General features: G+C 44.7%; 1 protein-coding gene across 2 annotated transcripts in view; it reads right to left on the bottom strand.

Annotated features, from left to right (window-relative positions):
• The window catches only part of NOS1AP (nitric oxide synthase 1 adaptor protein), a gene marked incomplete at both ends in the record, with an annotated part of 262,475 nt that overhangs the window by 10,395 nt on the left and 235,085 nt on the right, over nt 1-16,995 (bottom strand). For both annotated transcript variants that reach the window (XM_080920099.1, XM_080920098.1), the window contains 2 exons: nt 147-313; nt 8,471-8,612. In XM_080920099.1, coding sequence (XP_080776225.1) covers nt 147-313; nt 8,471-8,612 — 309 coding nt within the window. The remainder of the gene's footprint in view (nt 1-146; nt 314-8,470; nt 8,613-16,995) is intronic.

Raw genomic sequence — 16,995 nt, 5'->3', positions numbered from 1 at the left:
AAATGTGCTTCAGCCCTGCCAAGGTGTGACAGAGCACCTCACTCTGAAGCTGTCACAGTGGGGGCTGTGAGACGACTCAGGGCCCAAAGCTACAGCTGTGACCCAGCTTGCTCTCAGAGCCACCAGGACCACACATGATCACCTACCGTCGAGTCCATGTGGGAGCCTCCATCCTTAGCAATAGCATCCAGATCAGTCACGCCTCGGCTGAATTCTAGAATGTCATTCCCGGGGAGTGGGACCTCCACAGCATCAATGTCAGTCTCCTCTGCAGTGGCTGTGGAGACCCTCTCAGCTCCAGTGAGCTGGCGCCCTGCGGGGACAACAGGGAAGGGAACCATGACACAATGAACAGTCATACCTCTTTACTGTGTTAGTTCTAAGTTAATCAAGCTCGGGCAAGCCACGGGCTGACAGGACAGACACCCTTTCATTTGAGTTGCAAGGATACAATTTTTTCAACCCAGTATGATATGTCTAATCAGTACCATCCTAAAGTCCAGAAACAAATGAACATTCCTCAAGTTGGATGCCTGGTACATTTTTATCAGCAAGGTTTAGAGATTCTAAAAGAAAGAGGCTGCTATCTCTACTGAATCCCAGCTCAGGACTCTGTCAGGTCCATAGACAATATCTCCTTATTCTATATTTGGGATTAGGTTTGTCACCATGTTTTGCTGTTTTGAGATGGGGCTTCACTCTGTAGCCCAGGCTAGCCCAGAACTCACTCGCTAGACATGGCTAGCCTTCAACCTATGCCTGTCTTCCTATCTCTGCCTCCTGAGTGCTGGGATTACAGGCATGGGCCACCATGATCCTCAAGGTTCATCACTGTTGCCATCAAATATAATTCCCTAATATTTTTCAGAGACCAAGCAGCAGCTGGAACATAGAATTAGGGTGGTAACAGCAGGGTGCAGAGTATATGAAAGCCCTAATGTTGGAGCTAGCCCAAAGAACCAGGTATGAGGCATGCATCTGCCATGAAAAACAATTGTGTGTTACAGTTCTGATAGGAAAAGCTTCCCTGATGAGAGTGTCACAGGTCAAAGGGAGAGGTATCCTGCAGTCAGGGACCAAGGAATACCACAAAAATCACAATGGACAACAAACCTCACACAAGAGGTTTATTGGGGGAGACACAAGATGGTGGCTGCCTCTGCCAAAGTAAGAAGCCGCAGGGAGCTGAGCAGGAGGTAGGCTTTATATAGGGTTTCTTGAGGGTGGAGTTTTCCAGGGTGGGCATTGGTGAGGTTTAAATCTAAGCCCAGAGATTGGTGGGATTTCATGTTCATAGGACAGATGGGTTTTTGTACTTAGGGATTGGTTATGTCATTACCCCCCCCCCCCACTAGGATGTGAAAGTGTTCTTTTGAGCAAAAAAGTGGCTGTAAATCCTTCCAATGCAAAAGTATCCAATCATCTGGGGGAAATAAGCCTGGTATTTACAAGTCAATAGTATGCTTGGGGAGCCAAGGAGGTGGCCCCCACCAAAGGGCATAAAGTTGATCATGCTAGGGCACCAATTGATCCTTGGTAAACTAGCAGACATGGAGCCCAGGACTCACCAGAATAAGCATATGGATGGAGAGATGGAGAAAGGTTCAACCTGTAGACAGAAATCTGCTATGAGCACAGGTCTGAAAAGAACCCAGAGACCATATTCTGGAGAAATGTCAACACTTACAGGAAAGGTAGAAGGGTCTGCCGGGGATGCTGAAGCACTGTAGAGACAAGAGGGAAAGAAAGGAAATACTAACCTAAAAGAGAAATTGGACAGACAGAAATAGAGAATACCAAGGCAGTTCCCACGGGTGAAGGCAGGAGTCGATAGGTAGAAGGTGAAGGGACACAGGGTGAGTATCCTGGAGCTCTGACTTAGGATTCTGGAGTTGACTACTAACATACATACTCATTTGCTCAGAATAGAATAGGCATTCTTGTCAAACACAGGTAGGAGTTTGTATATATGTATACATACATGTATATATTTCGAGCTATTCAAAGTTGGCCTTAAGCTTGTGGCAGTCTTCCTGTGTCGCATCCTTGTCTGCTAGGATTACAAGTGCATATTGTTAGGGGAAGGATGAAGAGAGTGGGGGACATATGGCCCATGGAGATGTGGCGAGGCCTAGGGGCAAGGGAGATGCCTCTGGGGGGTCCATGTTGGGAATCCCTTCCCTGAGGGACCAGCCACACAATGGTATAGTACAGAATAGAGTTTATTCAGGTCATGGAAGGATGAGGAGAGTTAAGAGGGTGGTAGAGATGGGGGGGTAGAGGAGTAGAGGCCGGCCATGAGCACGTGGGAGAGAGGGGGAAGGGAAAGGGAAGTGGAGGGGTAGGAGTGGGAGAGCAAGGCTGCAACAGCACAAGAGCAAGAGAGGCCAAGAGAGAGAGGAGGGGGCAAGCAGCCCCTTTTATAGTGTCAGGTCACTGGGGCAGAGCATACCTGGCTACTGCCAGGTAATTGAGGGGTGGGGTATACCTGGCTGTTGCTAGGTAACTGAGGGGTGGGGTTTACAGAATCCCAACACATATCACCACACCCCAGCTTTTTAGTTACTTATTTCTACTGCATTTGTTTATTCCCTTGTGTGGATTGTTCGGGTGAGGATGTCCCAATGGGCATGGGTGTAGGTCGGACAATAACTTGCATGAATCATTTCTCCCCAGCGATGTGGGTCCCAGGGATCAAACTGAGGTCACCAGCCTTGGCAGCATCTTTACCTGCTGAGCTCTTGTGCTGGACCTGAGCAGGTTTTATTTTCAATAAGCCCTTCCCAATCTACATACACATGCTGGACAGTCACTACATGGGAGAAGGCATACCTCCAAGGAAACGGGATCTCTCCCAGGAAACCCTCTCCAGGAGGACTCTTGACAGGCAATAAAGACTTGAAAACAGTGGGCCCTTATTGTGCTGATTCTCAGGGATAGCCAAGGGTGGCTGTTGCCAAAAGATTCAAAAGATATACCTCCCTCATTGCATAGGAAGCAGGGGAAGAATGAGGGAAAGAAGAAAGGCAGGCACAGAGCAGGGAAAGGGAGAAGAGACAGGAGTGCTACTGAACATCAGCACTAAAATCTCTGATGAATCCTGGAAGAGAAAGCACTGACATCAAAGAAGCCAGGGGAACCTCTAGCCCTTGACCTTTCTAGTCTCCAAGTGTAAATAAGTTTCCTCTGTACAATAACAGGCCTGCCATCCCACCACAGGCAGGGCTCCACAGGAAAGATAAACACTCATTCACTGAAAAGCTCCAAAACACAGAAGTCAGATTCTCCACAGGAAACTATTTGCTTTCCTCTGGACCTTCATAGGAAAACCCTTCTGAGGAAAACAGATGGGGAAAACATGCTGCTGGTAGTTTATACCCAACCAGACGGTGTGTTGGAGGTATAAAGGAAGTGACCGGGAGAAGGCAGTGAGCAGCCTTCCTGAGGAAGAGAGGGTTCCAACCCCAGATCTAAATGGTACCTACTGGTTGCTGACACTTGAAGTAATCCCAGCCTCGTGGTCACCTACTCAGTCCCTCAGTTCACACTGCCAGCCACACTGCTGGCGCTGTGAGCCTGCTGAGTTCCCGGCCCTACATTTACTTTGCCTGCACCCTTTCAAGTGCCTGCCAGGAGAACTGACAACTGTTGGTTTGCAGTTTCCTTGAGCTCCTAAGTGGGCAAGGTCAAAGTTCAACTGCCATGTGTTCCAATGCCCTCTTAGCACCTCATTGTCTTCTCTCTTCTGTAACAGCTGGTACTAAAGTGTCAAGCCACCACAGAATCCAGGCATCCACCAAACATTACTCTAGAGGTTGCTCTAAGTTCCTTTTTTAGTTGCAATTAATATTGAACTCAGTAGACCCTACATCAAGTAGATGCCTATATGTGGGTAGACTCATCCTATCAGATGGAGGGTCAACAGAACGAAGACTAATTAATCTCCATGAAGAAGGGATTCACCAGTGACAAATTCATCCTTCCTTGGGTTCCCAGCATGCCAAGTGTTAATTACTAAGCTTCTAGTCACGAGAAACAATTACTTAAAATGAACCTCCCACTTAATACAGACAGAGATGGGAAGGAGGGAAGAGATTTCAATGGAGCTATTTTAAGCTATATTTAGTAGCTGGGGCAAGAAGAGTCAGTCCTCAGTGGAACTGGGGTGGTCTTCTTGGTGATACAGCTTTCTAAGCTATCGACGCTCCTGCGAGGAGCCCCAATAAACTCACTGGCTTATAAAGCCAGACTTGGGTGTGATCCTTTGCTGTCAGGGCCCTATCTGGGCTGAATAAACATTTGTTCTCATATGTACAGGTGAAGTCACACAACACACACTTACACACACAGTAATAGAAACACACTAATGACACGTCAGACATATTTTCCCTCTCACGTTACTCTAAGGCCACATCCTTGTGTGCACCAGCAGGTGCCTCCCTTCCTCATACAGGGAAGCCATCGTGACTTAAGAGAATGCCAATTCACCCTTGTCTGACCCTGAAAAGACAGAGTTGACAAACCTTTGCTGTCTTAAACCTTGTCTTGAAGAAAGCATGCTGGCATATGAGTTTGCTTTCTACTGCTGGGACAAAGGCAATCTGAGGTAGACTCAGCTTATTTCCCTAATACATCTCTGACATACTCCATCACTGAGGGAAGCCAAGGCAGGACCTCAAGCAGAGGCAGAGCCATGGAGGAGAGATGCTTACTGGTTTGATCAGCCTGCTTTCTTTTTTCTTTTTCTTTTGGTTTTTCAAGACAAGGTTTGTATGTGTAGCCCTGGCTTTCCTGGAATTCGATTTGACGACCAGGCTGGCCTTAAATTCAGGGAACCATCACCGCCTGGCAGTGTACTTTCTTATAAAGCCAAATACCACCTGCCTAGGGGTGGTACACGCACAGTGGACTGAGCCTTCCCACATCAATCATTAATCAAGAAAATCAGGAAAACGCTCCATCGCACAATCGGATATAGGTAATTCCTCAGTTGAAGTTGTGTCTTCCTAGGTCACTCTAGTCAAGATGACAAAAACAAACCAGTATTGTGGGCCTGATACTCCCTGTGGAGCACCAACTACATAATCACACCCACTTCAAGGTCTATGAAAAACGTCAAGCAGCTGACATCTCGTGCATATTAATGTCAGCTAAGAAAATAGTCAATATGCCAGGTCAAGTGTGGTGGCAACATGCCTTTAATCCTAGTACTCGGAAGGCAGAGGCAGGAGGATCTCCGTGAGTTTGAAAACAGCATGGTGCATATAGTAAGTTCTAGGACAGACAAGGCGATATAAAGAGATCCTGTCTTAAAAATAAAAGTAAAAAGGTAACAGAACAGAGGGGGAATGGTGCCCACCATGGCTGCAGGGTAGGTGGAAGGCTTCTGACTCTTCTATTATAGCCAGAAGAGAGCAACCATGCTGGACTCCTCTGTAGCCACTCCCACCATCACTGTCTTCCCAACAACACCCATTCTTCCTTCTGCACTCCTCCTCTGTGCTTATCACTGCCACTCTATTAATTCCCCTAGCCCAAGAGTCATCATTCCCAGTCAAGGAGGTGGCTTAGAAGTCACTCCTGTGGAAATCTCTTCATCTCCAGTTTCATCTTAGCACAGAGTAAGCATTTTATAATGACTGGTGACAGTGACTAAAAGGAATGTTGGCACTGGCCACACTGACTGTCAGTTTACTCAACTTGTAATCGCTGTGCTAGAAGGTCCTTGTGCTCTTGAGGGTCTCAGCCTTTCTAGATAGGAGGGCTTTGTCCACCTGGCACACGAAAGGCTGAACATTAATGTCAGTGGCATCATCTAGGAGTGATGAGGACCCAGGAGCATAGCAGAAAACAATGTGTCTGAGTTTCTGCAAGGGGAAGGGGAGAGGGTGGGAGAAAGGGAGCTAGACAGCATGTCCCCCGGTGGAGAAAGAAAGAGTGCACAGCATGAGCAAGGAGTCTGCATGAAAGGGACACTTGGCCACTCAGCAGAGGGCACAACATTAACAGTGGCTGGAAGGTCTATGAAAAACCCAGAGCAGAAAGGAAAAAGTTTCGGGTACGTGGAGGAGAGGGTGCAAACAAGACTGAAAGTGATCCCTACTGAAAATGCCAGGGATTGCACAGAGTCATCTCAGCATGCCTGGAAATCATATCAGCTCGTCCAGCAGATGGCTGCAGGAGCTGCTGGTGGAAGAAAACACTGTTCTTCCTGTACAAAATAAGACCCAAGAGCATTTCTCACCAAATCACCAGCCCAGCCCAGCCTGACCTCCCCAGCTGAGGGACAGAGTTGATCAGCCACTTGGAAATTACAGCAATCACTTCAGAGAGAACTTCTGTGATGACGATGGTCTTCAAATGCTCACCTAACCCTAACCCTAACCCTAACCCTAACCCTTCAAAAGCACACACAGGAACACACAAGACTTTGTCTAGTGATCCTTTTTATTAGCCAAGATCACTGTGTTAGCCAGAGGGCACCCTTAGTTGGTACAAATGAGTGAGCTAAGGAATAAGCAAGGTGACTCTCTGGGGTCACATAGAAGCAGAACACTAGATGAAATGTCAGTTTTTCCTAGTTTATGACTAACATATATCCAGGGTAGAAAAGTTCTAAGGGCAGTAGGGAGCAAGTTTTCTGGCCACTTCAGTCACCCAGCTCCCCTTTACAGAATGATCCCACTTTCTTGTGTAGCATGCTATAAAGATTCTATGCATAGTATACTTATTTGTGCACACAGATGAAACATGCATGTATACTCACAAATATACAGATGATTATTCCTGTGTACTGATAATAAAATGTAATTGGTAGCAAGTATAGCCACAGTTCTAGAACTTGATTTTTAAAAGTGAACAAAATATCTTAAGATTGCATTAAGATCACATTAACGGGTTCATTCTTTCTAACCACTGTGCAACAGTCTTCTTTTTGTATTTAAGAGTGATTTCAGAGTCAGGCATGGTGATGCATATCTTTAATCATGATGGCAGGAATAGGGAGACAGGAAGCCAGAGAGAGGCAGAGGCAGTGGGGCAAAGAGGCAGGGAGGCAGGGAGGCAGGGAGGCAGAAAGAAGCAGAGGATCTTTGTAAGTCTGAGGCCAGCCTGGTCTGTAAAGCAAGTTCCAGGATAGCCAGGGCTACATAGTGAGACTGCTTCAAAATGCTTTTTATAACCCTTGATTATATATTTCACTTATATAACAATACAGGATACTCATCACTTCACACTATAGGTCTATCTTTAGAATATATTCTTAAGACGCTATGAGGATAATTTAAGAGTCAGAAGGCAAGTAAATGTGAAAGCTTGATAGGTATTTCCACATTATTCTCCCCAGGGATTCTGCAATAAATCAGCACATGTGCCTGGTTCTGGCTCTGACCTCCTGTTTTGAGGTGTTCAGTTACTTTACATCAATACAGCTTTACCTAGTCACATATACATGAGTATTTATTTAAATATAGAAAGCTGGTCCTCTATTATTTGCTTTTCCTAGAAAACTTCTATCCTTGGTTTTAAATTTTTCACACAGTTGTGCTCAAACAGTAAGATCCAATATGCACGTGTCTAGTGCTTTCTGTGTACCAAGCATCAAACTTGACCTTTAAAAATATATCAACTCATGCAATTACAGTGTGCCTCTGAGGCACACACCATGAGCTATTTTTTCAGAAGCAGACACTTGGGTTAAGGCTGAGTAGAACTTACCCATGACTAAATGCTACCACAAGTAGCTCAGTAGCTACAGTGCAAACCAAGAGTCTGTCTGTCCAACCACATGGCAATATTGATATTTAAGTATAAGATTTATTTTTGTGAGTTTTCTAACTTATTTTGATTTTGAGATGAAGTCTATATGAAAAAGTTGGCCTTGAACTCACGATTCTCCTGCCTCTGGCCCTTCCATTTTCTAACTTTTTGGTATGAAGTTCAGGATGTCTCATCTGCTAAAACAATTAACTTGACCTTTGTTGTTTCCCTTGGGTACCATTTTAACTACACTGCATAGGCTTTTTGAATAGTGTAGTATGTGAGTAGCCAAGGTTACCATGATGTCCCCTTTGCTTTTAGAAATCTTTGCCATATAAAACACAGAACTCGTGTCTATGATCTTCAGGTTCTTCATTCAATACTATGTTATGGCCTTTTATTTTTCAAGCAGAATATGCAATCTATTCTTGAATACTTTATCTGTGTTAAACTGTCAATGGACTTCTTGTTCTGTAGAAGAAGTCATAGTGGCTATTATTTCTGACTTTGGTATTTGGAATACATTAATACCATCTCTCGTGCAGGAAGCTGAGGCAGGAGGAATTCACATTTAAGGTCAGTCTGTGCTACATGGTAAGAACTTGCTACAAAGCTAGAGACCAAAAGAAAGAAACAAATGATGTAATGGTAAAATGATTAGAATCAGTTCTGGGGTAACTTGGATCATCTCCTTCTGCACCATGGTACCTACCTGGGTCTCCTGAGCCATCGCTGGTCCTCTCGCTCTCTCCATCTTCCTGGCCATCGGCATTCTGCTGTGTGTGCTGGAGGCTCAGCTTGTGGCAGACCTCGAAGGCCTGTCCCACCGTCCGCACGATTCTCATAGCTTGACTCTGGGAAGGAAGAAGAAAAGAGTGAAGGGTGCAGAGATTCCGAAAAGTCAGTGTGGCTGAGGATGTGTGAGTGGTCAGAAACCTAGGCAGCCAGGGAAGCAAAGAGGCTGAAATATCTAAGCTGTATCAGATGCACAGGTAGTCTAGAAATAGCACCTACGTCACTCCTGTCTGAAGCAATTGTCACCCGAGGACAGGTGCCAGAGGCAAGTGTTCCAATTTTGAACTTAGAATCTGACCTTGCCTCATTTGTCTCTTCCAGTGTAAAAGTAGTCCTGATCCTTCAGAATGTGTCACCAGGGGCTCTCAAATGTCCATCAAACTGGGCAGGGGGCAGGGAGGACTCAGCCATTTTTTTTACTTCAAATGTAAGGCTTCCTAGGAGCTTCCATTGATGCCAATTTCTGGGGCTGGAAAGTCAAAGGCTACTGCAGAACCACCTGAAGACTGGTAGCCACTCACACCCACGGTGGCCAGCAGAGAATAGAGGCATGTATCTCCCAGCCTTTCTCTAAGACACTGTATACCCAGGTCTGTCCACTGACCATCCACAATGGGGAGCATCTCTTCAATCTCTTCAATATTAGGATATTCACACACAGAAGCATGAATTAGACTCCCACCTTACGACACATGTAGAAATTAACAAAATTACAACATACGGAATTAAAACCTTACAACATTTTGTAGAAATGAACTCAAGTGGATGAAAGAGTAAGGAGTTGAAACCATAAAGCTTCTCAAAGAAATTAGGAATGAAGCTCCAGGGCCTTGCTGTGACAATGACATTTTGGGACATGGTACAGCTCCTTCCTTGCTACTTAACTTCTTCCTTTAGGAGGACTTCTAGTCTCCCAGGATTCTGCAACTTAATAAGGAGAGGTAGGGAGGGCAGAAAAACCTTCCCAGACCCAGCAGACACAGGTTGGGTGAAGGAGAAGAGGAATCCCTGAGTGTGGTCTCAAAAGTTTTCCACTGGTTTAACTGGCTTGTATAATTTGATAATTAATTACCTCTCACCTGATTTCAAGTATTGAAAATGAAAAAATATGCAAAAGTATCTCAGAGCCCAGAGCGAAGAAAGTCAAAATCTCTCCATCATCAACTGTGGACTACATCACTAGACTACCTTCTGCTTAAATAGAGCACTAGCCAGGTTTTGAATGATCAGAGTTAGGGCGTGACTACAATGTATTAATGCCAGTCAGCTGATCATTTTCAAGGTCTACCCCCACCCATGTGACATTACCAGTCAGGTAGGGTTTATCAGAACAAGGCAGATGATACTGCATTGCTAATTTCCAGTGCTCTGGTAGGCCTAGGGGGTCCGGCTGGGGATACACTTTGATTCACTTACGCATCTCAGGAAGTTGATATTTGTATCGCCCATACTATATTCATAAACTCCTTCCTCTTCCTAAATCATGAAAACCTGTACTTTGGAAAGCATGGTACCTGAATCAATGACAAACATGCCAACTTTCTACATCTCTCTTTTCTATAATAATAATGATGATGATAATAATAATAATAATAATAAACAATTTGGGAATTTCATACAATATATTTTGATCACATTCACCTAAACTCCTCTAACTCTTCTCCACTCTACCCCATGTGCCTACTCCTCTGAACGTCATGCCCCCTCCTCTTTTTTAATAACTCATTAACTATTATTTGTGATGTCCATATACCTCTGTGGGGCCATCCAGTGGAATGTGGGCTACTTCGCCAGGAGCTACACCTTTAAGGAAAGCTAACCATCTCTGTGCTAGAAACCATAAATTGTCCATAGTTCCTCAATTAGGGGCGGGCTCACAGACCCCTCCCCCTCTCTACTAGAACACCAACTGACTTAATTTTGTGCAGACTGTGTGCAGGTAGGTAACTACAGCTGCTGGGCATTCATGAGTGCATCTACATCACTTTTAACTGTAAAGATGCTGCCTGGTCAAAAGGATGCACCAGGAAGTTCAACCCTCAGGTGAAAAGAAGATGCACTCCAGCCTTAGTGATGAACCTGTGCCCATTTTCTAGTTTTCCCTCACAATCTCCTTTCTGCAAAAAATAGCAGGCTGCCTATGGCTTCTCAATCTTCACAGCAAAGCTCAGTTACCAAGTCACTGCACGTGGGCTTTTCTTCTGCCTGCCAATGTCCCTTGCATGGAAGATTTCACTCCCCTTCCCCAACTAATGTTTGCAAACTCTCCTCACCTAGACATCTTTACATGAGGCAGACAAGCCAAACACTTTGGGTTTTTGAAATAAATTATTAAGTAATATGTAAAGACTAAAGGTTTAATCTTGTGGCTTTCTTATATAAATTAACCCAGAAATCTTACATAAATATTTTCAAGGACTGGGTCAGTTTTCCCCATAGTTCCCACAGTATGAACTCAGTTTCTCTCTTTACGATACAGGCACACAGGAAACAAAGTTCACTCCTGGGTGTGTTGCTATAGATGCTTAAATTTCCCAAGAAAGTCATGGTACAACTTCCATCACCTATATAAATCACGGGCATTTCCATTAACTAGCTTTTAAGGTATTAAATTTTTAAAGGTCCATAAACATGTCCTTGGACTACGGGATTGGACAGGAGCAGGGGTACGATTTATAGACTAAGTTTTGGATTTATATCAGAGGCTGGGGTGGGTGGGGAAGGCCTTTATAGAGGACTTTTATTTCTCATGTATCTCCGGCTGATAGTAATAGATGGTGCTCAGAACCAAGCACAGAAGCCTCCGAATTCTGGCTCACTACATTCTACCACCTTCAGCAAGAACAGAGGTGTGGGCACATCTACCAGTCCAGCTGTTTAGAAGTTCAAAATGGCTGTAAGGATGCACACTGGTTTTCATGCTCGATGCATACACTACTTTTATACTGGAGTGCATTTTCTAGAATCAGCAACTGACTGAGCTCTATTTGATTCCCTGGAAAATGAAGAACATACTGGGTGTGCCTTCCCTCATGTTGGAAGGGGCAAGTTGTCCCATCAGCCTCTAATGTTCTTCTGTCCTTCCCTAACCCGTTTTTCAACTTAAGTTTCTCTGGTCTACTGAGGATTCGAGTTCACTCTATGTGTCTCTCACTGCATCCCATGTACTGCATGGAGAATTCCTATGCAAGGAAGATATAAGCTAGTACCTCCCACAGGACTCACACATATAGCGCTGCTCAAGGAATGCCTTATTTTGGACAGCTGTGGTGTCATATTCCTGTAATCCCAGTGGCTGAGAGGCAGAGGCAGGAGGATTAGGAGTTCAAAGACACCCTCAGTTGCATATCCAGACCTTGTCTCAGCGCAGTGGAGATAACCTGAGTTTGATCTCAAGGACTCACTGTTGAAAGAGAGAATCAATTCCTGCAAGCTGTCTGCTGACTTCCGCATGCATATGCTGAGTATGTGTGCGTGTGGGCACACACAGACACACAGACACACACACATACACACACACAAATAAATAATGCAAGAGAAATAAAAACTTTCATTCTGATTATAAAATTCATTGCATCAAAGGATAATTAAGCCAGGAAAAAAAAGGTAGATCTTAATAGGCTAGGATTTTTTAAAAATCAATAACAGAAATATATATATCTCCTAGGGCCAAAAGGGCAGAACCTACTGTCTCTTCCCACAGCATAAGAGGAAAACCCATAAAGGCAAATGTACCACAGTTGTGAGCTAGCCAAATGGCTTTTATGCAGGAAGAAGTGGGTGACTATAGCTTGGAGATGTACACAGTTGGTCTCAAAATGACTTCATTTCAGTTTCTCCTACTCGTCTTTAAGTAAAGGCTATGTTTCCATTCATTGTAAAAGGACGTGGTAGCATATTCCATGAGAAGCCCAGTATTCTTGAGGTGGTGACCTAGTATATAGCAAACCAGCCTGTCTGCTCTGCAGAATAACTACATATCTCTATGGGCATGCAGTCTTTCTCATTCACCACTCTGAGGCTCAGAAGCAGCTAGGTAGCTCCCAACATTACTCATCAATGGCTATGTTGAGCCTAGATGCCCACTGACCTTTAAGACATTCCTCTGTCACTACCAAAAGGTCTTTTTAGAGGACTCTATAAGAGGGCCTTGGTGGTAGAGCAAGTACTGGAAGCCAGACAGTCAGCCAGCAGGGGCAATGACTCTCAAAACCTCTGTCTACACACAGCCCTGTGGGTTGCCTTCTGTAGGCTAAGCCCACTTGATGATCTCGGGCAAGAAAACTGGTTCTGTTTGCTGCCCTGAAATGCAGAAGCTATACATGCTGGGACTTAATAGTAGGCCATGTCTGAACCTAAGAGGGAGAAGTTGGCTAAAGAGAAGCTAAACTCTTTCAGAGGCTGCCATGAATACTGTAGGTCTCCTGGGTCACATGGAGTCAGCTGCCCAGATCTCATGACATTTGGAAATCCAAGTGGAAGTTTAAAGATTACAAGCATTCATGCACACAGCAGAGTTAGCAAGTGGAGTATCAGGAAGACAGCCTTTTCCAGCTTTCAGAGTCTCTGGGATTTACTAGACGAGGAGGGGAAAAAGCATCGCTATGCTGCATGATTTTTGTGCAAATCCAGCTTAGTTTTACATAATCCCCCGAAAGTGCTGGGTGGCACACAGACCAGATCTTCCTGCCCAGCAGCCAATTTCTCTTAGCAGCTCAAAGCACATGTGGCCTCTTGGTTATCAGGATTAGCTTGGATACAGTTGCTTTGATGTTTTCTGAGCTGGAAAGGAATACCTAGCCTCAGAGTGGCTCTTAGCGGCACAGGGACAACACTGACATTCCTTAGAAGGGTCAATTACAGGCAGTTGGGTGAAAACAGGCCTGCAAAGGAAGCTACCTCAGAAAGAAATGCTTCTGCTCCCACCGCATCGTGTTCCTTTAAATCAGCTCTCTGTCTTCTTGATAGAAGCCCTTCCCCAGCCCAGCATAGCTCTCATCCCAGAACACAAACCAAGTCAAGATGCAGCACATAGCAATGCTCCTCACTGTGCCTAATGTGGGCTTTCAACACGGCAGGTATCAGGATCTGAGAAAGTGTACTGCAATGTCTCCAGACAAAACTATTCTCCGGGACGCTTGATATCATCTGTTAAAAAGTACACGAAGGCTGGTATAGTCTTTCGGGAGACAGAAGTCAGATGTTGATTCCCATACTTGATTGGTCCACAGAAAAAATGCTGGTAAGACCATTTCGTCCTCTCAGTCTAAGCGAGCCTGCCTCTGGTTGGCTGTGTACACTTGGGAATCTCTGCAGTGCTGTGCTGTGTAAAGCATGGTTTCATTAGTCAGATCCTAAAGTCGAGGGGATAACTGTTGGCATTCTTGTGAATTTCACGGCCTGGAGAAAGCTCTCTTGTTTACAGTTTGCAGATATGGTCAAAGAGCCACCAGATGAGTAAGGAAAGTATAGAACAAAAGCACAAAGTGCACAGTGCACACAAGATGGAGAGAAGATGAAGCTGCCCACAAGGAGAAAAAGGAAGAAGGCTCACTCTAGCAAGAAGCTTGGCTACGGCCCACCATCCTTCTTCTCTGCTTTGGGTATGCCCACTTCTTCATCTTCTGGGCACTAAGGATTGGTCTACGTACTGCCAAGCTTTAGAGAACTGACTTCCATGAGATCAGTCATGGAATAAATTTTATATTTCTCATCTGCGAAAGCAATAAAATGTAGTGCCCTGATGTGGACTGCAAGTACTTCAGAATCTTAACAAAAATAGAACCGAATACCATGTTTCTTTAATGTGTTGCTTAAAGGTATCTCAGGAAGGAGTCAAGGAGACAGCTCAGCTGATAAAGAGTTTGCCACATAGGCTTGAGGCCTGAATTTGATTCCCAGAATATACAAACACACACACACACACACACACACACACACACACACACACACACACACACACATGGTGCATGAGAATGAAGGAGAGGGAGAGAGAGAGAACATGAATATGAAGCATGGTGGCCCACATTCATATTTAATTTCAACACTGGGGACATGGAGACAAGCATGTCCCTAGGGGCTTGGTGGCCAGCCATCCTAGTATGTGCCAGGCTAATGAATAGACTCTGTCTCAAAAAAAGAAACTGGATGGCATCTGATGACACCAAAGTTGACTACTGGGCTCTGCATGAACATAATAAACACCACCCCATGCAGGCAAAATAAAATGGAATTACCTTTAGATTAGAGTTATCAAATGGTTGTAAACTGGAACGTGAACATATTTATATGTGGACCTCTGTACGTAAGGTGTTAAGGGTTTCAAATGATAATTGGGTCATGTTTTTTTGTCTACCACATTATTGATGGCTTTATTATATAATCTAATTAGAGGGGCTGTCTCAGACAATAAATTATTGCCTAGTATAGAAAGTTTACTTTTAAAGTGGATCTGACTTTCAACACTGACGGGATAACGGATCAGAGTTTCCAAGACCAAGCTGCAATCTCAGTACTGTCGGTAAGCATCCGGGGAGCAATGGACAACTTAACTCATCTTTCCAAGTGTCAGACATGTGTCACACCTTAGCCCATGACTGTCATCATCCTTCCAAATCTACTGTTATCTCCAAACAACAGTTCAGCTTTATAGCCGTGGACCCCGGTTTGTTGATAAGAGCATAACAAAATGCAGTGACTTCTTACCCAAGCCAACTGAACTGTGACTGCAGAAAAAAAAAAAAAAATGACTTCAAGGAGCTGCCTTTGCCATTGGTGGAGCTCCCTGCAGCTCCTGTTAGCCACTAAGGGCGCTGTGGTGATGTGCTAATAAGGACAGCCTTGTGCACCAAATGCATCCTCCTGAGACTGTGAAGAAATGACAGGAGGGTGACATCCATGCTGCTAGACAAGTAGAGAGAGCCTGTAAGAGACTGCTCATGGGGGGAAAAGCCTGCACATGACACTATCATCATATCCCATAAGAGGGAGGCACAGGAAACACCAGGTTATTAGGAAAGCCTTCACCAGAAGTTCTCACTCTGTCCTAGCACCAGTGGGAAGCGTGCTAGCGCCTCTTCACCTCAATCTGCATGCAGAATTTGCTCCTTAAAGATCATCACCACCAATTCCCAGCAAACACAACTACGGACATTTCTAGCACACCTTGCATCTTATTTGATGGTTGGGGAAACTCAAGCCCAAGGAGTTCAATGCTACATAGGATGAGTGGTCACAGTCCTGAACTGGGAAGCAGAAAGCCTACCCAGTGGCTTTTAATCTCAGTGGCATTGGCATTATACATGTGACCAGGGGTAATTCACTATCTCTTGGATCCTTACTTCCGCCAATTGTTATGTGGGGCAAAGAATTGTTAACTACATAAAGATAATATTAGAGGTCTAGGTCAGGGGATCTATGTCACACTGATTTGGGGCACTCTGTACAATAGTGGAGACTAGCCTTAGGGAGGGACCAAAGCTACAACTTATATAATTCATTCCCGCTCCCTTCTCTGTCTTCCCTGTGTCTACTGGCTTCCTATCAACGGGGTCTCTAATGTGACTGACTCTATTGGTCTACAAATATTCTTGCACGACACATTTCCTCATGGTCTATAGTCCTTTCTCCCCCCATCTCTCTATGATTTGCCAATTAAAACTCTTTTCCATTTATTATCTCCTGAAACCAGAAATGTTTTGTAAAAGAGTTAAACACTTACTTGGAGGCCAACCAGGATGGTGTGCAAAGCCTCCCAGACACACTCCCCACCCCTCCCAAATTGGGTTTCCTTTGTTGAACAATTCTTTGCGCTTTCCTGGCTTGGAAGCTGGTCCTCCCGTCTAGAGTTCAGAAGCAACAAAATTCTTTTAGCTGCATGGCTGCAGGCCAGCATAGGGCCTGAGAACCAACCCCACAAAGAGCTACAGACTCAGCAGGTAAGGGCAAAAAGAATTCAGAAAACAGAACCAGAGAGTGCAGCATAGCTTTGAGAGCTATGAGGTGTGAGCAAAACCAGCAATGAAGGGAGACAGAGGACTTGTCTTTGGGCAGCAGGAGCTTGATTCGGTGCCTAAATCCAAGAGCCATATTTCAGGTAGAGGCCTTTCTCATTCTGGCTTGGCAGAAGGTCACCCCAGCCTGCCGATGCCACCAGACTAGATCCCACAGCAAGGCAAACAGAGCCCCAGGTTTCCTTTACCTATGTTTCTTGTTCAAAATTCTTCTGTTCTGCATGTTTTCTTGGTTCTAGCTGCCTCCCTTCTAGGAGAACTCTGCAAGTCACGCAGGGCGAGTTTCTGTTTACTAACATGAAATGAGGGTACAAAGTTTTGCTCTGTTTCAACCTACCTTACGTACACATTATAGAGATTAATGAGATAAATAATGGATGCACTTGGTAAATGACTATGTGCTTATTTGTAACTCAAATTTGTCATTACT

Source organism: Micromys minutus (genome assembly GCF_963924665.1).
Source record: "Micromys minutus genome assembly, chromosome: 1".
In the NCBI taxonomy this organism is placed as follows: Eukaryota; Metazoa; Chordata; class Mammalia; order Rodentia; family Muridae; genus Micromys; species Micromys minutus.
Note: the sequence above shows the minus strand (reverse complement) of the source record. Positions and strands in the feature narration are given on the sequence as shown.